General features: G+C 41.5%; 1 protein-coding gene across 1 annotated transcript; it reads left to right on the plus strand.

The window, feature by feature from the left end:
* The first annotated feature begins 7,591 nt into the window (after positions 1-7,591).
* aplnra (apelin receptor a) lies at positions 7,592-9,284 on the plus strand. The gene has a single exon (XM_044367005.1). It carries the CDS (start codon positions 7,784-7,786, stop codon positions 8,867-8,869), a length of 1,086 nt encoding a protein of 361 aa, XP_044222940.1. The 5' UTR covers positions 7,592-7,783; the 3' UTR covers positions 8,870-9,284.
* Positions 9,285-22,545: the final 13,261 nt, after the last annotated feature.

Genomic DNA, 22,545 nt, shown 5'->3' on the forward strand with positions numbered 1-22,545 from the left:
AGTTTTACTAAATCCCCCAGCTGTGTTTTGAAGCCCTCAATCCTTGAACAAGATCAAGTGCAACAACATGTGCTGAGTGCCGAGTATGTGGATCAGCCCATTTTGGAGGCTGAAATAGCGCAGGGCTTTGTCCAAATATTTTCTTAGAGTCCCAGCTTCTTTTCGGACGCAGTTAGCCTTCCCACACAGGGCTCAGAAGAGTGACACATGGCTTTGACATTGAGTTTCGGCCTGTTTTTGGATCGTTAAAGGCCAATTTGTCAGCATTCAACACAAGGCAGACAGTGAGATGTGTTTCATGGGGCCTCACATCTGGACCTTTTGTATTTTAACAGTGTCCCGCTTCCTCTTTTAGAAACCTGAAGTACGTGTATAATGGGAAGGCCACGTTCCATGGCCGGTTGGTCTCGTTTCATTAAAGCACTCCGGCCGGGGACTCCTACTCAAACACAGTATATCCCTGCTGGCCCAATCTTACCCTGGACTCATGCCTCCTTTCTTCTTCCAGAGCCACTCAGCCACATTTTATGATAATAATCATCAGTTGTAATGAGTTAATGTAATTATCAGCTGTCTGCTGAGGAGAAAAGAATAGTGTTCTTAAGGGGAAAACCCTTGAAGAGCTGAAACTTAGTTGTACAGTAAGCAGAGATGGAGAGACATGCAAGACGTGGCCAAGGTCTGGTCTGGCAATCAGTCACCGTGAGGGCAGCTTGATTAAAGGAAATGGACTGAGTGGAAACTTTGAATGTGTGTTTTCAGTTGTGTTTTCAGCATGTCTGGGTGATAGTAACAGCAAAACAGATGCCGAAACAATTAGGGCAAGTCAGAGGATGTTTTCACTCCTACTCTGCAACCCCCACCCCACCACACACACAAACGCCTTGTGATTGCACATCAAAGTTGTCGACGGAGTGTAAAAGTTGATTTTATTGTTTGACTCTTTAAAGCTGTTGTCAGATTTTAAAGGAGCCCTGGCCTCTGTCTGGCCTCAAGCTGAGAGCCCAGACAGCCTCAAAATAGACCAGTCCATGCAAAGGCACAATGTCAAGTGGTGGGATTTACACACACACAAGTTTCAGGTCCTAAAATGTGCTGTATGATGGGATGATTGTCATATTATTGCACTTGGCACCCAAAAAAATCATTCAATTTGACTCTTATCTCAGTACTAAAATTTGGATCCACTTGACCCACCTGATGGCGGTGTAGCGTCAGCACCACATGACACAAGTAAAGGAAGTGGACGATGCACTGTCAGGATGAATACACACACACACACACACACACACTCCCTATGGTTTGTTTGCTCTGAGCAGGGAGAGGGGCCGGCCTCGTCTCAGAGGTGACTGATTTACAGTTTGTTGCTGTCTGTCAAACAGCTGACAGATGGGGAAAACACTGCAGCCTGCGCCACAGTGTCGCCACTGTGAGATGCTTTGCAGTTTCACCAGTGGCACGAATGTTCAGGAGTGCTCCTTAAGTTTGATGGGAAGGTTAACGGCAACCATAAAAGTGTAACAGTAGAAGATACAGTTTATTGTTTTGTACCTGTGCTGACCATTGAACCTGTTAAATATCATTTAACGGAGCTTACTGCAGAGCTGATCTGCCCTCAGTTTACATTCAGCAGTGGTTGGCACTGAATCCAGACTATATGGAAATAAACACAGTTGCTGAAATTTGAAAGGCCTTTTAAAAACCTTCAGAAAAACATTGTCATACTTTGGACCGAAATAAGAACAAAAATGTGACACAGTCCTTCTCTGTGATGAAATCAGTAATAGTGGGCGATGTTTTGAGATAGAAATAGTCCCTGATATTCCTGGCATGCTCATAGTGTGGAACACAACTTGTTACTCGTTTTAGCAGTTTTTATGAAAGGGTCTTTTAGATTTTCCCTGGCAGGGCTCCAGTTTTCAGCACTGGCCATTTACCTGCCACAAACCTGTTAGTGCTTTTTGTGCCCTGCTGCACAGACCCACTTTTTAGGCCTATAAATCATATAAAATGTAATTTGGGGGTAACAAGTTAACAATTAAAGCCTACTAGTTTGCTCAAATTCACATTTGTGGTTTTGCTCACTGAGCATTTTTTGTCAGGTACTCCCTCCTGGTCTTTCTCAGTGCCAGTCAGGTCTGTGACAGCTCTTTCATTCCCACCCTGAAGGAAATTATCGTATAACAGACAAAAGTTCCGCTCAGACGTCGTGAGACTTTGGGTGGAAAGTCTGCAAAGCACCTGGTTTTCACATGGGCCACTGTTTGGGTTTTCACTTTGACTTCTCATAACAGGGACAGGTTTCGGGTCTTTTCCTGTCACTTCAGAATAAGACTCCCGGACTAACAAATAAAAAATAAGCATCCGCCTTTACAGAAAAAAAGCCAAGCAATATTAAAAGCAGCGTATTTTTATTGAACTTGAGCATTATATTAACACCCATCTTTGATGTAGCAAACACACATGCAGTGAAAATACTATAACAGTAAGTAAGATGGTGAATGTGTAGGGAGAGACTAATTTCCTCTTAATTGAGCCACAGGGTTTTTGTTTTGTCAGGAGATTTTGGGCCAAATGGAGTCAGATTCCCGCAGGTCTCCTGGGATGGGTGGGCCGGCCTGGAGTCTAGCAGAGCCTGGAGATCCCAGCAGTCCCAGGCAACTAATCCCTGTCATTAACTCTACTACACAGAGAAAACTGTCCTGACTGCCAGCCACTACCCTCTCATCAACACTGTCCTTTGTCCCTTTATTTTTTCAATAACATCCTGTCTTTCATTTGACTCATCTCCCTTCTTCTCCCTTCTTTATTTTCTCCTGTGTTATTGTTTCCTATATTTTCTACAAGTTTCCTTCCTGACCTTCCCCTCTACTGTGTGCAGCTGAAACATAAATCGTAAGTTTATGAATAAACACTTCATGAATAAACTTTCCTTATAGAAACTAAGATTTAATCTAAGAATGACAACATATGAGAAATGTCACATCTTTTCATATAATCACTAATCTGATCTGTTTTTACAGTTCTATAAAAAGAACAATCTAACAATGTACTGTAAGTGGCAAGACTTAAGATAAAAATATTTACTCTCATTCAGTCACGCCATCTACTAAATAAACAGCTTACCTTAAGCGGCTATAAAACAAAAGTCTGACAGGAGCATCTCAGTTGGAGAGGATAAACTGTCCTATTTTAGCACATCCTGTAGTGCTTGCTGTTTTGTCCATTGACACACACACAGACACACAGTGTATTGGGGAGAGGATGGGTGCGGGGGTGGTCCAGGGTCCTGAGAAGGGAGAGGGGAAACACCTTGTGACCCCCTTGTTCCTGACCAAGCTACTGGAGGTGCAGAGACAACAAGGATGGACGAGCAAAGAGCACTGCTGAACAGCTGCCTCATTTGGGTCAGTGAGTGTAGCCGGTTTACATTTAACATCACGATTACCCGCTCAAACCTGGTGTATTTGTGTTAAAAAAATTTGAATCAAGAGTTTAAAAAGCACTAGTTGGAGCTAAGCAAAATGTCATCGTAAAAACAAGTGGGCCGACTCTTGCTTTTTCTTGGCAAGCATTGCAGTAAGGAAGGTAGATAAGTAATAAATAAACAGTCGGGATTTTGTTTCTAGTGGCAACAACAATGATCAGCATTGCTGTAGTTTGGCTCTGGCTGGCCAATGTTTGGGTTTTGATATGGATGTCAAGCCCAACTGTCTCCAATGAACAGACAGCGTAACTTCTGCTGCTGATAAACCCTCTGCTCCATTTGAGCCATCCAAGGAAAACTTTGCTTTGATGCACGCACATGCTCAGCTCACTGACACAGTTTGAATTTTTAAATAAATTAATCTGCATTTTTACCATTTTATACTGTAACACCAAATTGAAAATTCCCTTCGTAGGTAGTTAAATAATGTAAACCACCAGCAGAGGCTACGAGAGAGGCGACACAAACACAACAAATCAGCAAAATCTCTGAACAAGAAAATTTTCTTCCTGTTGGTCTTAAAAAAATAATTGCATCCGTTTCAATCCAATCTGGAATACGTGATTAAATATTAAAAAACACACCAAGAACAGATGCATTGCTCATTAAGAAGAAAAGTGCTTAGAGCGACAAAATTTAAACAATAGAGCCTCCTTATCAACCCAAACATATCTTATGATTGGGCGGAGATCTCTACTCAGTTCAATGCTGAGGTCAAGAGTGGGCAGATGTGAGGAAAAGATAGCTGTTTATGTTACAGCTGACCTGGAGTTTAAAGGTTTAATTAGGCACATACAGCACCATGCCCTCTGGAAGAACTTACCATTTCAATCTATTAGATATATCCTTGCCCTTTATACTGAGTTTGCTTTTAGTTTCTTTGCTGCTGTTTAATTATTATTGCTGAATATGCAAGCCTGTCAGAGAAAATCATCATGCAGACAGCCACGCAACAGCCAGTGAGCCTCAAGTTTGACAAAAAGCTCTGCTTATCAGCAAACTCCACAGCAGGGGCAGCGCCCTCGCACATCTCCGTGGCACAGGAGTGCGACGTCGTCTGACACAGTAGAGTCAGCACTTAGCAAGCTGATGTGAAAGGTCAGCGGCTGTGGCTCGCAGTCAGTTATAAGATTTGACCAGGTGGAAACACAAATCAGGGGCCAGTATGAATTATTGTTATCTATATTCTACATTAAGTGTTCTCACCAGGGACAGTGTGCACTCAAGGGACCAACCTTGTCTCTAGCTTGATTCAAGTGACACCACACTGTGACCCCAGCAGCTCTGGGCCCCGGGTGCCTCAGCATGATTTGTGGGGCCTGGGGTCTGCTGTATTGGCCACAAATCAAGGAAGGGGGGAGAATCTGTGTACCCGCAACAATTTTACACTTCAAACAAGCCTCGGGTCACAGATTACACCTTCAATCACTTATCTCCTCTTCTGACCAGACTGGAGCTGACAGGCGTCCATTACAAATGTCCCCCCCAAGTCGCCTGTCATTGACTCCAGTGAACTCTATCTATCTATCTCACAACTTCCTCTCTTTACATACACCAAGTAATTGAAAAATATAGCTGCTATGAGGCAAAAGATAGCACCAGTTTTCCACGGAAGGGATACATTTTGTCCACACACAAACATCCATGAAAGCCCTTGACTGAAGCTAACAGTCAGAGTGAGACAGGGGCAGTCATATCACTGCAGCAGGGTCATTACAGGAGCAGATCAAAAGCATGTCACAGCTGTGGCAGGGACACATGTGTGGTCCAGGAAAAAACAAGACTGGAGAAAACCCTGTGACACAAGCAACGCCGGGCAGCTCACAGGAAGAAAGGAAAGAGAATGACGGAAAATGAAAGCAGGATCCACACAGGTTAATTTGATAGATTTGACTCATGTTTAATTTGGAAAGAAATGTAAGTGTCTCCTCACTCCCAGCTGATAATCACACTCCCACCCCCATAAAACTGAGCTCTGGATCAGCAGCAGGACTTTATCTTGGCACCTATAAAGGCTATGATTAACAAGTGAGGAGGTCCTGTGAAGATATCTAAGACGACGGTCTAATCTGACCATCTGTTTCTTATCTGCTCGCCTTTATTTTTTAAATTTGCAAATTTATTTGTCCAAAGGATTCCGAGCCTGCAAGCAGCAGGCGGCCAATCCTCTCCCTGGGGAATGAGGTAGAGGTGAGACCCACCTGGTGTGTGTGTTTGTGTGAGTGCTTGTGTGTGTGTTTTTTAAGGTTGAGGATCAAGTAGTGGCAGAATAAGCACAGTGTGTTTCTTTTACCATTACCAGACTGAGACTGAGGAGGGCTTTTTTTTTTCAATTTCAACTTTAAATTTTTTGAATTGAGTGTCTCCCCTGAACAACAGTGCAGCAGTCGTGTCTCCACAGAGAGGAAACTAGGCGCCAACGTCTCCTCTTTGTTGAAAGGATAAAAAGACCCTGCCATGTTTGACTCCCCACAACTGGATCCATGTAATGCACAATCACCAGTCACTCACTGCAGGCTGATAAGCTGTGATCCAGAATGTCATTCCTTTCATCAGAGACATTTCTCAAAGCTGGTGCATTTACAGTACAATGATCCACGGAGGATTCATGTATGTAGCAGCTCCCTGTTATCACCACTAGTAGGCCTGTGTGGAACAGATTACCTAAACTAAACCTGCTGTAAATAATGTTCAGCACTGCTCAGACTTGTCCGCTCCTTGTTTCACTGGAGGTAAATTTATGCGAGGACACATAGTCTCACTGCAGGTCTACAAGTATGTCTTGTGAGCTGAGTGATTCAATTATGCAAAATCTAATTTTTAGGTGTGGTGTTAAAAATACTTTTCTTTTTTAGTGTTGCTCAATTATGCCTAATGTGAGCAATAAGTGCAAGCAAATCAAATTCAATGTGAGTACAAACATAAAAACAACAAAAATTGATTCATAAACCAATTAAACTCAAAAATAAACTACATTAATTATTTTTTAAATGTCTTGCCTTGTAAGTTTCACTGCATTAACTCCTTTAAGCCCGTGTGATGCAATCAACAGTGCAGTTAAATGTATTAACCAACAGGTCAAATGAAAAGGATTTAGAAATAGACATTGTCAGAACAAAGATGGTGTCAATGTGAAGTTTCCTTTTGTTTTTGCTTGTCCCTTTTCTCATGGAAATTAATCCCCAGACTTAAGAATTGAATTCACACATCTCTGCTCTCTGACATTTAATCTAATCTTCAAATAGTTTGCAATTCATTGTCGATCCTACCTTTTCATGGCAACTCGTTAAATTCGTAATATTTCTTCAGGTTGCAGCGGTTTAAAATTAGAGATCATTCTACTTGATTAGGTTTCTTTTATTATCAATTGACGGCGAAAAAAGACAAATCGTGATGTATATCTGACGGTTTGCGCTTTAAACGGCCGTTTAATTGGTCTGATTGTGATGTTAAACAGCAGGACTTGAAATGTCCAGACCTGTTCCGCATATAAACCACAATCCGCCTTGTTTTTTAACGAAATTGCCGGGAATCTAATGCAACAGTAAGTAATGCCGATCAGAAGATAAAGTTGAGGCAGGGTGGTTGAACCTGACAAACAGGTCTGCTTTCAGTCACATCAGTAACGGACACTAACTAATTCAATCAATAATGGTGATTATATTATTATTTCTAAAAACAATTTTAATCAAGGGAAACTTGCCTACGAAAGGCTATACAATTATAATTGTATATATTTAATCATTACTTTTTGGCAAATGCACATGCACCATATGCAACTTATTTCGACCAGCTCTCACGTGCCAAATTCAAGTGCTGCAAGATTAATCACTTATACAACAACTGGCGTTTAAAAATGCAATATCTGTAATGAGGTTTGACCCGACTTTGTACAAGGGGGAACTTATCGGGGCTCCTTGTCCTCCGGGCAGAGAGATGGGCTGCGCCAGAAGAGGTGAGAGAGGAGGAGGAGGAGGAGGAGGGGGGAGGGGAGAGGGAGGGCTGAGAGATGTTTTACTGGGGGAGGAAGAGGGAGAGAAGGGGGTCGTCCTGGGAGGGAACCAGGGGTGTGGAGGGCCGAGTTTAAAAAGGGAGGCAGCGCCAACAGTCACTCACACACAATCTTCCCTCTCTAACTTCCACCACCAGCAGCAGCTCCTACAGCTCCTGTGATATTAGCTTTGATTCACTGCCTCAGAAGCCTTGGAACTGTACAGGACTCTATCTTTTTTTTTTTTAAACTGAGGATTTTTTTTAAAAAAAAAATAAAATAAAAAAGATCTTTTCCACTGCAGCATGGAGGCCACCACTGGGGAATATGCAGATAACTATGAATACTATGACGACAATGAGACTGCCTGTGACTTCTCAGAGTGGGAGCCTTCTTACTCTCTCATCCCGGTCCTCTACATGCTCATCTTCATCCTGGGCCTGTCAGGAAACGGCGTGGTCATCTTCACCGTCTGGAGATCCAAATCGAAACGTCGGGCTGCAGATGTCTACATTGGAAACCTGGCCCTCGCTGACCTCACCTTTGTTATAACCCTACCTCTCTGGGCTGTGTACACGGCGCTGGGCTACCACTGGCCCTTTGGCGTGGCTCTGTGCAAGATCAGCAGCTATGTTGTTCTGGTCAACATGTATGCCAGCGTTTTCTGCCTCACCTGCCTGAGCTTTGACCGCTACCTGGCCATTGTGCACTCTCTTTCCAGCAGCAGGCTGCGTTCACGAGGCACCATGCTGGCGTCCCTGGGCGCTATATGGTTCCTGTCTGGCCTGCTGGCTGTGCCCACGCTGCTGTTCCGCACCACTGTGAATGACCAGAACAGCAACCGGACCACCTGTGCCATGGACTTCAGCTTGGTGACCATGAACCAGAGGCATGAGTCCCTCTGGATCGCTGGGCTCAGTCTTTCCTCCTCTGCCTTGGGTTTTTTGCTACCTTTCTTGGCCATGACCATCTTCTACTGCTTCATCGGCTGCACCGTCACACGCCACTTCAACAACCTCCGCAAGGAGGACCAGAAGAAGAAGAGGCTGCTTAAGATCATCACCACACTGGTGGTGGTATTTGCCATCTGCTGGACACCTTTCCATGTCCTGAAGAGCATGGACGCCCTCTCCTACCTGAACCTGGCTCCAAGCTCCTGCGGCTTCCTACGCTTCCTGCTGCTGGCTCACCCCTATGCTACCTGCTTGGCCTACGTCAACAGCTGCCTCAACCCGTTCTTGTACGCTTTCTTTGACCTGCGCTTTCGTTCTCAGTGTCTGTGCCTGCTCAACCTGAAGAAGGCTATGCATGGCCAGATGAGCTCCATGTCGTCCACGCTGAGCGCCCAGACTCAGAAGTCAGAGATTCAGTCTCTGGCCACCAAGGTGTAGAGAGGTAAAGCAAAAGAAAGATGGAGCGGGGCTGCAGGACGGTCCCAGCTGCCACCACTGGAACACTTGTAAAAATACAGACTTTACGTGTCCATTGTTCAATGCTGGTGAGATGAGAAGATGAACTTTGAATTGTCACTGCTCACAGTCATGAAATTCATTATATGTCCCTCCGATTCTACAGTGAGAGAGGTCGATGCTCTGTATCTTGTGTGGACTTTGTGCTGGAGCCAGCTGGCTGAGCTCCTTAGTTGCTTTGTTCCTCAAATTCTCAGAGAAAAGTCTATTTTTTGTTTTGTGTTGCTCTGCAAAGGTTCTCATTTGTATTATGAAAGAGGGCAGGATTATGGCTCGAACAACACACACTGAGAATTGTGAATCAATTTACATGGAAATCTGTTTACACTGGATGAAACATAAAGCTGTACAGTATTTTCATACCATAGCATTTTTTTTCCTCGGTATATTGCTGTTTTGTTTTTAGAAGCACTTGTTAAGAAAAATGTGAGAGCAGGGAAATCAAACAGAGCAGTGTCCTGTCTTGAAAGCTTGTTTTTTTGTGAAGGTAGAAGTCTGGGCTGCAGGAGGGAGGGGGCAGCGGGGGGCGTAAGAGGAGAAAAGGTGTTGCAGCTTAATTATATAGTTTGTGGAGAGGAGCTGGGGGCAGACAGGCAGATGGCAGTTGACAAATGTTGTTGGGGAACAGGAATGGGGTGGGGTGGGTGGTGTTGTGGGGTGGAGGGGTTTCACAGTGCAGCCACGGCACTAAAGGGGACAAAGGAACTTCATAAATGTTCCACTTTGATGTATATGTTTTATTTTTGACATCAATGTAACTAACTGCTGTATTAAAGATGTGTTCTATGAACCAAATCTCTTAGATTCATTGTGTGTAAGCATGTGTAAAAAACAAAGTTTGAATTATATAGGCGAAAAGGTGTAAGGAAACATGAAGAAAAAAACTTTTAAAATTGTACCATATGTAAATATTATTAGAAAAGGTGTCTTTTGAAAGCCAAACTTGTAGTTTCACATCAGTTTCATTACACCATCCTGTTATTTCAGTGATAAGTATCTCCTGAGGGTTTAAGCTTTGTTATGAATATCTTGCATTTGGTTTGCACCTTCAGACTAATAGATCTCTAATCTCTATTGATTCACAGCCAGTATCCAGACTGTAACCAGATTATGCAAAGTGCCAGTCATTCTGAGAGTGTGTATTCGATACTCAGTTGTGACTTCCAATCAGCTCTGGTACTTAAACTATTTGATGACACAGTCCTGTGGGTTACAATCAAAGGTTTATGTATTTATTTATAATCAGCTCATTGGTGGCACCATGCAAGTATTCTGAGTTAGGTTCTTTTAGGTGAGGAAAGTGTATATTGCGTAAATATATACCATCTACCTTTATCAGCACCACATCTAGACACCACTATATCTACAGGAGGTGAAGCCAACCGAACCCAACATGTTCACTGAATAACCGTGTCATTACCAATGAGTGACTCTTCTGAGGGATCCTTTGATTTGACAGTAATGAGCTCTGTTGGGCATAATCACCGTTCAGAGATGGCGGCGGGGGGAAGTGGGGCTCTAATCCTGGCAGAAGTCGGGCCACCGAACAAGTCAATATTTGTCCCTGCTGACAAGAGATTGCAGTTAGAGCGGTTGTTGGGGTGCGGGGCGGGGCTGGTGGGGGGCGTCTGAACTGCAGATGCTCCAACACACTGTGATGACAGAGCAGACGACTTTGCTCGCAGTGGAAAAAAGAGAAATTAACTACTAGAGAAAGAGGTGAGGAAGTTGGAAGAAATCACAGATGTATGCTTCGGCCTGACATCACATCTTAAAGTAACAACATGTGTGAAATGGCGAGAATGTGACGCCACATGATTCATCTTGTCTTTGAACGTGAGAGATCATGTGTTACTTATTGTCCAACCTGGTGAAATGGAGCAGATTTGACAGCACTGAGGCTTGAAATATATTACAAAATGGTCAGTTTGATGGATGCTTAAACACACTCTTATTCTTCATATAGTTCAGCCATAAGCAGAGTTGAGTACCATGAGTTTAAAGGGAATTGAAGCCATAACACAGGCCTTTACTGCATCATTGAACAAATAGAACGAAAGAATGAAGCCTTCATCTTGTTCATCTTTACGCTAAACAGCAGATATTAGTTTGACAATAAGACAGTGGAAACAGGGTGGAGCCAATCATGCATGCAGGACTGGCCGGACTTGATGTTGTTATTGGGATGAGCTGGAATTGACAGCTTGTCTGATGCTGTTAGCCAGCAAGTCCACTTTGGGATAACTCACCCAGAATACCGGCTGACCAAAGCAGCGGGGCAACGCAGGCGACATTGCCAACACAAAAAACAACAGTTGTTGGCCACTGAATGCACATAAATGTATGTCTGTGTTCATGTGTGGCCTGTGTGACCTGTTTGGGTGTGGGTGGATGCCCCGACGTATTCTTAGGGGGAGTTCAACCATGTTAATCTGCTTGCTCTTTAAAATCAGTTTTTCCTCACCAGGAGAGTGAGCATGATCTTTCTCATTAACATGTTTTGGTTGCTCTGACCAACAGCCCCAACAGCTGCTACCTCTTGTCAAGACAAAAAACCACCCTGCAGCTTTTTGCACAGTCTACATCAACAATACGAGTTCTACAATGAAAATGTTTGTCATATCTGTTTCAACACCATTGACTGAGATGCTCTACATATTAAAGAATATTCTAAATTTTTGTTATTGTCTACAAATGCCATGAAAAGACCAAAACCAAAAATGTTTTTGTGTTTTTCTCAAGGGTAACTACACGCGTAATGATTTTTTAACGCTGCACACACAATCACATGGGCCTATGTTAGCATATGATGTTAATATAGGTGATTATTTCAACAACACATGTATTGTGTGTAAAAACAGTTTTTTCTGCTCAAAATTAGCATATTTGTGGATTTGAAAATTCAGGAAATCCTAATCTTGATGAAATAGGCTGATGTACATTTCATATACAAGCTGCCACACCAAGTATAAATACTTGATCACTGGCTAACTGTAGCCTCAGTTTGTGCCTCTCACACATAGCTGCTGGTAGCATTACCAAGCCTGATAAGCGACAGTGGAGAGACATACATGAAAAATATTCCTCTTTTGTGGCAGTAAACACAATACACGGGCCTGCTGATAACTGTGCTACATTCAGATCTTAACAAGATATTCAGGGCTGATGAAAGTAACATTAGTCATGATAAACAGCAGGGCTACAGCTACGTACTGAAACTCCCACACAGACACATACACACTAAACTTACCTTGCTGGAATTTGGCTTCCGATTTGTTCCAAGTGAGGACGTACATCTAAAAAAACAAATACATAGTTTCATTTTTTTCAGACAGCTGGGCACCGCAGTTTTTAGCAAAAGTCACTCAAAGAGGAGTAAATAAAGCATTTGTTGGGGACTATTTCCTGCTGTGGATTTGGTGCTCTAGTGTGTATTCACAGCAGCAGGATGGTGCATGTGGGATTGATTCAAAATGAACTACATCACCCATGTTCATAGTAATGAAGGAGCATGTTGCCTAGAGCAACAGTGTGGCTCACTGATTTGTTTTTAATAGTTTTTGGAAAAAAAGAGAAATACTCTCTGTCAGGCTTTGGCTACACACGAAACACACACTAAAGGTTTGTTGATTCTGGTCTTTTCATGGGATTTGTTGACATCAAGAAAAAAACTGTGAGTATCACCAGACTTATCCTTTAATGTTACTGGTATCACTATTAGTCTGCATCTCTGGTCCAAACTCCAAGTGACGCACATTAAAGACACAGGTGCTTGTTCCCGAGTGTTGTCATCAGCGTGAGCTGCCACACCCAAATGGGACTTCTGAACAGCCCGAAGCTCAACCAAAACACAACTGCTCACCTCTCCTCAGATCTCCCTGCTGTTCCATCCCACCCAAGAAGCAACAAATGCACTCTATAGTGTGTGTGTGTGTGTGTATGTGTGTGTGTGTGTGTGTGTGTGTGTGTGTGTGTGCGTGCGTATGCACATGTAAACAGAGATCTGACACATTCCACAGGCTGTCAACGCTAACCCTACTTTCTCTGTAGCATTAGTCCACCTGTTGCCAGAATATAACTCACACACACACACACACACACACATAGTCAGCTCCCCGTTCCTTTAATTACTCCCAAAACAAACAGTATTAGTTCAGAGATATGTATCACAAAAGAGTCAGTTAGAGAAAGTATCTCTGCATACAGTCCATCCATTAGTTGGTTTATTGGAGAGAAGAGCAAGGGAGGGGTTGGAGGTGGAGGTGGAAGTGGAGGGGTGAGAGGGCATCACTTATTATCCCCCCCAAAACTTTTCTCTGAAAGATCAAAAGGACCCTTGGGTGTCCCTCTCCCTGCCTGCCTGTCTGTCTTACCAGTAAATCTGGAGCACAAAGGGTCTACCAGAGCCCAAAAATCAGGAAAATGTAGTTGGTGTATGGGGGTGGGGGTGATGAAGTGTGGGCTGCATTTGTTCCTATGTGTGAGTGTGTGTGTGGTTGGGTGGTGGAGCAGGAGTGTGTGTGGTACAAACAGTATGTGTGAGTGTGTTCTCCTTTTCTGCAATTATATGTTGTTTCTTCAAATGTTTTTTTTTTTGTTCTATTTGTAATTTTCCCAGGTTGCTCAAGCAGATGATATGTGTTCCTATAATGGAAGATAAATGAATTCCCAGTTTACCCCCTTTTTTATTTGCTGGATAGTGTTTGCTGTCAATTTTTGAAAAAAATCTATTGCAGAATTTTATAGTTTGGAAATTTATAAGTGAAGAAAAATATATGGTGTGACCACATTTTCAGTAGGAGGAACCTTCTTTTAAGCCCTGTTCATGCTCAGTTAGGGATTGACAGCTTTGTGATGAGAAACTGTCCAGAGGATTAACGCTCACACTGTACAGTTAATAACATAAAGAGTCTGAGTCGGTGGTCTGAGTATGAGTCCAGTACCAGTCTAGACAGTGGAGCCTCTGATCCATCAAAACAAGTTGTCCCCATCTGACGCAGACACCTGGAAAATAGTAGTTTCCCTCTGTCAACGCTGACCCCCCCCCCCTCCCTCTGATGCCATGTTTTGATGCTTGTTTACAGTGCACACACCTTAAAAATTAATATTTTGCTTCATCTAAATTTTTTGTCTCAATGATGTGTCCCCTTCTCTCCCAAGACTCAAGATCCTTTCAAATAAAAACCTGTTTCCTATAGACAAAGTAACATGTTATGGAGCTGCCAATGCAAAGAAGCTGCTTGAACTTTAATGTTCATAGTGGTGGGCCTCTAAGGAAAATTATATTGTATATAATATATAGTAGAGTAAATTTTAAAGTCTCACAAAATAGAAATATTCTAAATTTTCCAGAATTTAAGTTGGCCTATATGTACTATTTTTGGTTTTCCCCCCGTCCAATAAAGCTTGTCTTATGACCTTTTTTGGAGTTTATGTTTGAGTTTTTGGATGCAAAAAAACAAAACAAAACAAGTTAAAGCTAATTTGTTTTCTGCATTCACAGCAACATTTATCTTCACATCTCTTTCCTTTTGATTGAATCTGTATTGATAGTGATGACTGGAATTCCACAGACCCTGGAAACAGAGCCAAATCACTACAAATCTTATCAATAAACTGAAATTAAGGGGTATTACATGCCTTATCATGCCTCACAAAAGTGGCCAATTGAGTGTTCAATACATACCAACGCTCCCTGACGTCTTCCGCATATGATGACCATAAATTGCAACCATATCCTGAAATCAGCCTCTCTCAATAGGTTAACCTGGAAGTGGCCTCTCGCTGTGATTGTCCAGACCTTGAAAACCACAGCCTTGAAAAGTACAGCATTTACATGAGATCAGTGTTTTAAATGATAATGTTGTTATCGTTTGGCACATTTCAAGAGGTGATTAGGAAATCGGGGCTTTCAAATGGTTCTCTAAGTGCCCCCTCCCTTCCCCCCGTCATTGTTATTCGTTGTTGTTCAGGGTCATGTTCACTCCACCCGTTGGAGCATTAACTGGGTCTGAGTGGGAGGATTTTAGTCAGCTGAACAAATGTATAAGATGATATACTGCAAAGACCTCTAAACCTCTAACACATGCAGCACATATGTGGAACTGAATCTATCTGTCTGATGTGTGAAAATATCCAACAGCACTTCTAAAATTGCTTTATCCTTTGCTGAATATTAAAACCATCAATCTGAAGGAAAGACCAGGGACCTGCTGCATGGTGCATAGTAATGAGCCCTGCTGCTGCTGGTGGTTATCGTTAGGCGAGAGATGCTGCTTCCGAAGACAGCGTGGCTTGGCCAGACCTGAATGTGCTGGGCTCGCGTCCCTTCCGGATATGGTTGCTCAAGGCTCATCATCCCTTAGACACAAAGATCCTCTTCACACTCTTCTCTATCCCGTCCATTGTAGGGGCCTGCCTCTCGGCACACGGCTCCTGTGCCTGCTCAAGGCCTAAATGCATCTCCTGTCACTGGCTGGCCCCAGTGCCAGTTCAGCTGCTGGAGACACTCAGGTGCTTAGATCTCCACAAATAAACGTCAAAAGGTAAATAAAGTGAGCTTTGGATCACCTTTACTGCACAAGCTAGACCTGTACCTTGAAGGATATGAGCCATCATTAATGCAGATTATCGGCTGTATTTGGTGTTAAATATGGTCTGGTGTCAGTTTTGAAATGTTGCTGATTTCTTGAGCCTCTTCAGAAGCTGAAGAACGTCATTATGTTGCACCTTTGCAGGAAGGGAAATGTACAGATATCTAAATATCTAAAAGTGTTTTGTGCTTGTCAAGGCACTGATGATACACTTTTAGACACTTTGAATGCCATCTTGAATGGGACGCATTGAATCAGCATGATGGTGTAAAATTGTTCAAATAATGGAAACAAAAATGTTTTTTTGATGCAACAAATTCATATCTAAAAATTGTAATAATTTGCATTAGGAAGTCACATGAAAGTGTTTTTGCACACTTTGCTTCCCTCCTTCATTACTGTTTGTTTACATTCATATAATTACACATTCTCTCCTGTGAGCTGATCGGTACAGCTGCAGTCCTCTGCTGTTTGTCCACTGGGGAGCAACAGCACACTGTAGAGTTCAGGCAGGGGAGGGAGTTACTTGACTTTGTTTCAGCTTCAAATTCCTGACCTCATGGGTCAGATGCTCTTCCCTCTCTTGTCTCAACTTTCATATATTTTACAGTTTGCTTAATTACAAGAGCAAACTGTAATCATTATGCAGTGTTGTTACTTGTATAGTACATTCAAACCTGTGCTTGCATATCTGCCTTTCAAACAAGTGCTGCACAGTACAAAACCAGAATAAAAAATATTTAAGCTGTAGTTTACGTTGTCCCACTGCAGCTACAACGGTCCATCACTTATGAAACTGCTTCATCACTCCGAGTAAGGGTGACATTAGTTTTATTCATCTAGATGGGACTCTTGTGTACCAACGCAAATGAACTGCTGCCACCTGTTGATCAAGCTGTGCAATTACCAGAAGTATTTTTTTTAAAGGGTCATGACTTTTAATGTACTTTTTGAAAGTACTATTTAACTATGAAAACTATCATTTTAATTTTTTCTTTTAATTTTGAGGTTTCCCAACTTAAGGGTTACTCCTCTCATTGAGATTTATGTTGCACTCTGAGAAACCACATTATTTTTTGTGTTTAAACTGTTCATTTATGTAAATACATTGTACCAATATGACAGATGTCAGTCCCTGTGTTGTAATTCAAGATGAGCATTCAAAGAGAAGTCAGAAAAACTGTTCACCACAGATAATAATAGAAGCCATACTGCTAGAAAAATACTACAGCTACTACTAAGTAGACAGCTTCCATCTCAGGTGTTAATTTACTGTAATTAACTCCACCAGAAAGCTCAACAGTGAATTATCCTAATCAGATAAACCAAATACTGCTTAAACCTTGAGTGCCCCCACTTTCCCAATATTGCTATTTTTCGATCACATGACCTTTGATCATCGACTAAGTACATTTATTCAAGTACTGTACTAAAGTACAATTTTAAGGTACTTGTACTTTACTTGAGTATTTCCATTTGATGCTACTTTATACTTCCACTCCACTACATTTCAGAGGGAAATATTGTACTTTTTACTCCACTACATTTATTTGACAGCTTTAGTTACTTTTCAGATGAAGATGTGACACAATGGATGATATAACGAGCTTTTAAGATACAACACATTGTTAAAGATGAAACCAATGGTTTCCAACCTTTTTGACTTTTGATGTCTTACAAAAAGCAGTGTGTAGTCGGGGTCACATTTCAGATGTCTATGAGTTGTTAACAGCTCCATTGTATAATGATTTTTCCCTCTAAACTTCTCACATGGTTTCATTTCAATGAATGTTCAAATGATCCAATATTTCACCAAAAATCAAAGATTTTTTTTCTTCTTTCCTCTCTCATTAATCATCTCATGACCCCTCAGACTTATCTGGTGTCCCGTTGGAGGGCCCTGACCCCTAGGTTGGGAACCACTGGACTAAACTAGCTAACTGTATATAAAGTAGTTCAAACTAGCTCCATCTTCAGCAGCTACAACAGTAACATGCTGCTTACACACTGATGCTTCAGTATTAATAATCTAATGATGTCATATATAATAATATATCAGTCAGAGGGACCAACCACTACTTTTACTGCAATACTTTAACTACATCAAGCTGATAATAATAGGTCAGGATGTCTCATGGTGCCTCCTAGAACCGACAACCAGTATTACAATAGGCCTTTTCCACAGCAGACATTTGATTGGATTTGTCATAGTAGGAAAAGCACTGGTCTTACTAATAACATTAACGATAGATCTGCTCTATTGTAGTGTCCCAGTGAGCTCAAGTGAGCATGTTCAATACCAGGAGCCTGACACTGCATCAGCTTATTGTTAACTTTATTATTTACACCTGTGCTTTTCCTACTGTGACAGGTCAAAAGCCCGCCCTATACACCTTTAGTCACAATTTGTGACTATTGCTGCAAATCAGTTCAGGAACAATCCACATCTCCTTCAAGTAACAAGAACCTTCCACTTGTGAAACGGGCACTTTTAAAGGCCAAATGGTAATTATATTTACAGATTCATACAAGAAAGTAACACAAATTCTAGGAAATTACATGGTAAATAACGGGAAGTTACACTGTATTACAAATTAGTTTTGTATTACAGCAAATTATTTGATTAGTCTACTTAACAGAGCCTGGATTTTGGGGAATACTGACCCCAACTGATCTCAGTCCTCCCAATTCAACTTGTTTGGAGTCTTCACAGGGGTAGATAATAGCACAACATTTTGTAGGAGGAGATTTTCAAATTCTTACAAGATGCTTTATTATTTTGACTTTATTATCATATCACTACAGGTACAACAAAAAGCTACATATGTCTTGGATAGTAGTGTATCAGGTACAGCAATGGTCACAGCTAACAAGAAATGACAGATGCTCTCTTTATAAATGTGACAATTTTGATCTGAATGCTTATTGGCCTGGTTTGTCATCAGTCCCACTGCATAAATGATTTCCTGATATATTTTTTTAACTTCTGTCTTTCAGTTTAAGTTCAGTCAGTTTTCTATTTTAGCTTTTGACCTGACAGGCTTTTTGCGCTGATGCAGCAGGGGGCAAGCTGGGGGGAGCGGCTTGCGGCTCTGGTAAGGCTTGGAGAGCGAGGAGAGCACTGGATCTCTCAGCAGAAGTCGAGAACTTTCACCCTTTGAAGAGCTTAGAGTCTCTGATTTAGCACGTGGGCCAACAATGACAGGGGCACATGTCTTAGGGATGATGGTCGTCATGGTGCGGGTCAGGACTCTTCCTCTTCTGGACGCCAGTGAAGGAGCTGCTGAAGGTTTCTGTTTCTTGTCTGGACCTTTGCTCTCTTGTTGCTGTTTGGGATGTGCCTGCTGTAGGTGAAGGGACTGCCAGCTCTGCATCTTACTCTCCAAGTCTCTCAGAGCGTGGTCAGTGTAGGCTTGCATGTCTTTACGCACCTGGGAAATCTGCTCTTCAAACTCATCCCTCAAAGCCTTTTTACTGGCCTCAAGCTTTTTTTCAAAAGTTACACACAACTCCTCCTCCTTCAGATCCACCTCATCCTTGCTCTCATCTGTCAAATTGTCAGCTTGTTTATTCTCTTCACTGTTGCCCTCAGGTTCACTGTTCTCCTGTGCAACCTCAGGTTGTCTGTCTTTGACTCTTTGCACTAGCTCCAGTATGCTGCTCTTTGGGGCCTTTGCACCCACTTGTGATCTGATCTGTTTACGTACCTGTTGGAAAACAGACTGCATTTTTCCTTGTGTCTCCTTGTCTGCAGAAATGCTGTCCTCTGCACATTCATCATCCAGACCAACAGTGGAGATCTGCTCTTCTACATTGACGGCTTCATCCTTCTGTTGCTCCTGTTGTTTACCATTCACCAGTACTTGTGGATTTGCATTGGAGGTTAATTCACTCATTTTTATCTCTCGTCTTGACAGCTGTTTTGCTTTCTTGCGCTGACCTACTACGATTATGTGAGAAGTGAAGGTGTGGGAAGAGTCTAATTGACTGAGGTGTTTGCCCTTAGAGAGACTGAACACGGGGGATTTAGGCCTTCATTATAGTGTAATCCAGCATGATGTATAAGACAGCATTTAAAAACATTATTGTGAGAAAACAGCGATTCAAATCAATCAATAATCAGTAAAAATATTAAATCTATTGGCAACCAAAATTTTTTAATCAAATGAGACCAAAGCCTGCAAGAATTGCTTCTGTTCTGATAAAGCAACTCTGTCCACACTTGAACTACAACAAAAACACCTCCCACATCACACTATTTCATTACTTAATAGATGCAGTTATGTAAACCAGCTGTAATTATTTAACCCAGCATGTTGTGTTTCTCTACCTGCATGTGTGTAGTTGCATCCCGTGACAACAGAGAGCCTTCTGGTAACAGCATGAAAAACAAAGATCCTCAGGGACAGTCGCAGAGGGAGAGCTGACAGGCACACTTGAAATTCTCATTAGTGGTTTGTGCTCTGTCTGTCTGTCTGTCTGGAGTGTAGAACTGAAACATACAAATAACAAATCTGTATTACTGGAATAAGGCTGCTCATCAACATGTTTTCAATGGATGACTTGACTACATACATATCAGGAATAGAAAGTGATATTTGCCTGTGGATAACAGGCTACAGTCCTGTTAATTGGGTCAATAAAAAAATAACAGCAAATGTCAAACTCAGAATTACTGTAGGTGTTGCCATACAGGGTGCTGACCTGACCATTCAAAGGGATTTGGGGTTCAGTATCTTGCACAAGAACACTTCAACAAATAGCAAAAAGCAGCCAGACATCGAATGCGATTAATGAATCAGCTCTACCCAATGATATATTTCTAGTACAGTTATTTAATCTGCACAGCTTCTGTTCAGTCCATATATGTTTTGAAATCCAATTTTTTTTTCTGGATAATGAAAAAACAACTTATTTTTTCCAATTTTCACTTTAAAATACGAAGAAACAAAAACAGTAACGAAAATCATTTTTGCTTTCATTTACCCGCATACACCATCAGTCAAATGTTTTGGTGCACCTCAATTTTTCCAGTTTTTATTGAAATTTACATAGCATAATGTCTCAAAATGTCTCAAAAGTACTCTGAAGTTAAAGCATTGAACACATAAACAATTGGAGATAAAAAAATCTAAATTTTTAACTCAATTAGCCACCATTTGCAGATATAACAGCCAAACACACAATTCTTTTCACAATGGAAATCAAATATTGTTCAGAAAGTTCCCACAAATATGTTGTACTGTTCTGCTTTTCTTTCAACCTTCTGTTCAGTTCTTCCCAAACCAGCTCGATGACTGAACTGGTTCCATGAATTGAGGCCTACCATCTTGTTCTTTTCTTCTAAAGTAGTTCTGAGACCCCGGAGATATGTTTTGGTTGATTATCTTGCTGTAGGATGAACCCTGACCACCTAGGCGTAGACCAGAGGATATTGCATGGCTCTGCGCTTGGTCCAGCGTGCAAGTCGCTCTGTGTAAGAAACCAGCTCTGGATCCAGCAAAACAGCCCCAGACCATCCCACTTTTTGAACTTTTTGTTTTGTCTCAGATAGTGTGAAGGTTGTTCTGATTGTTTCCTTGGACCATAAAATTTAGTGCAGAGATAATCAGTGAATGGTTTGTCCTTGTAGGAATCCCAGTTAGGCTGGAATGTTGTGTGTTTTGGGGTCACAGGTTGGTCAGTTTGCTTGCTTGCATGATTTTGAGGGCAATTAGCAGGTTCCATATTGAGTCTCCTAATTCTTGAATCATGATGGGGAAGCTTGGGCCTAAAATTTGAAGTGAACATCCTATGACACTGGCAAGATATGATTGCTTATTTCATCTTTGTTTTAGGATTCTTGTGTAGACAAGGGAAGAAAAGATGTTTTCCTGTTTGGATCTTGGATTGTGTTGCACTGGACTCTTTGGAAGCAGTTTGATTGGACCGATCTACTCTTAACACTGAGGCATACACCTATATTACACCATTTGTTTTTTTTTATTACAGAGACCTAAATTATAGAGAAAAATATAGTTTTACACACTGTAAGAGACAGTTGTAGTTGTAAATGTATTTGATCACATCTAAATGTACAGATGTATGGTTTTCTTTAGATCTGTTCAAGTATAGATTTAACATTTAGCATTTTCTCTATGTTTTCCCTTTCTATGTTATAAACTATATGGCATAGTGATTTTATAAAGTCTGAGTACAGCCAGTACTGAATATGATTTTTGATCTGTACTCTAACTCTTTAAGTGGAGCTGCCACAATTAAGGAAAACTATAGAAATATGTATAGGAGGAGTGATGGGACGGGAGCATTTCAAGGCACACCAGGGTTCACTCAGCTCCAACAGTGAACCAATGAGAGTTCTGCATGAGTGAGCCTCCTCTCGGCACTAAACACTAACATATGGGCTTCTTCTTCCTCTAGGAAAATGCAGCTGTAATTCTAAACCTGTGGACAAACAGTTTTTCTGTAATCTTTGCAGGAAAATAACGTTTTTATTTGAATTTATTTTCTGCATTTTTGACAAAATCTGATGTGTTGGTTAGATCATTATGTAGTAAGAGAAGTTGTGACTGTCAGGTTTTGCATAATGAAGTTTACCCAGCTCTCTAAGGCGGATATAAATCTTGAAATTACATTTATTGTAAATCATAGTTGGTAGCATTAAATTGACAATGAAATAAGTGATTGTGAATTAAGTGATGGTCTTGTAGTAAAACTGTAAAAAAATAATGCTTTTTCTGAAATTAATAATTTGTGTCTGTAGTTGGTTCTTTGCCTTAAAATAATGGAAGTTAAATTTTCTCATGTACCTCTACATCAATATTTAATTACTTTACACACTGAACATAATCAGATCTTTGGTATGTTGACATGTTTTCCTTTGTAATCATTGTGTAACAGGGAGGTTGTACCAAAAATCAATACTCTCCCTCGTCCTGCTCTCCTCATCCTCCTCCTCCTCACCGGTGGGCGTGGATTTGGAAACTTTCTTCTCAGCTTTTAAAT

The sequence above is a fragment of the Thunnus albacares genome, chromosome 2 (genome assembly GCF_914725855.1).
Source record: "Thunnus albacares chromosome 2, fThuAlb1.1, whole genome shotgun sequence".
In the NCBI taxonomy this organism is placed as follows: domain Eukaryota; kingdom Metazoa; phylum Chordata; class Actinopteri; order Scombriformes; family Scombridae; genus Thunnus; species Thunnus albacares.

Excerpts from the sequence above, each read along its gene's own strand:
- aplnra (XM_044367005.1), top strand. The coding sequence starts at position 7,784 with ATGGAGGCCACCACTGGGGAATATGCAGATAACTATGAATACTATGAC.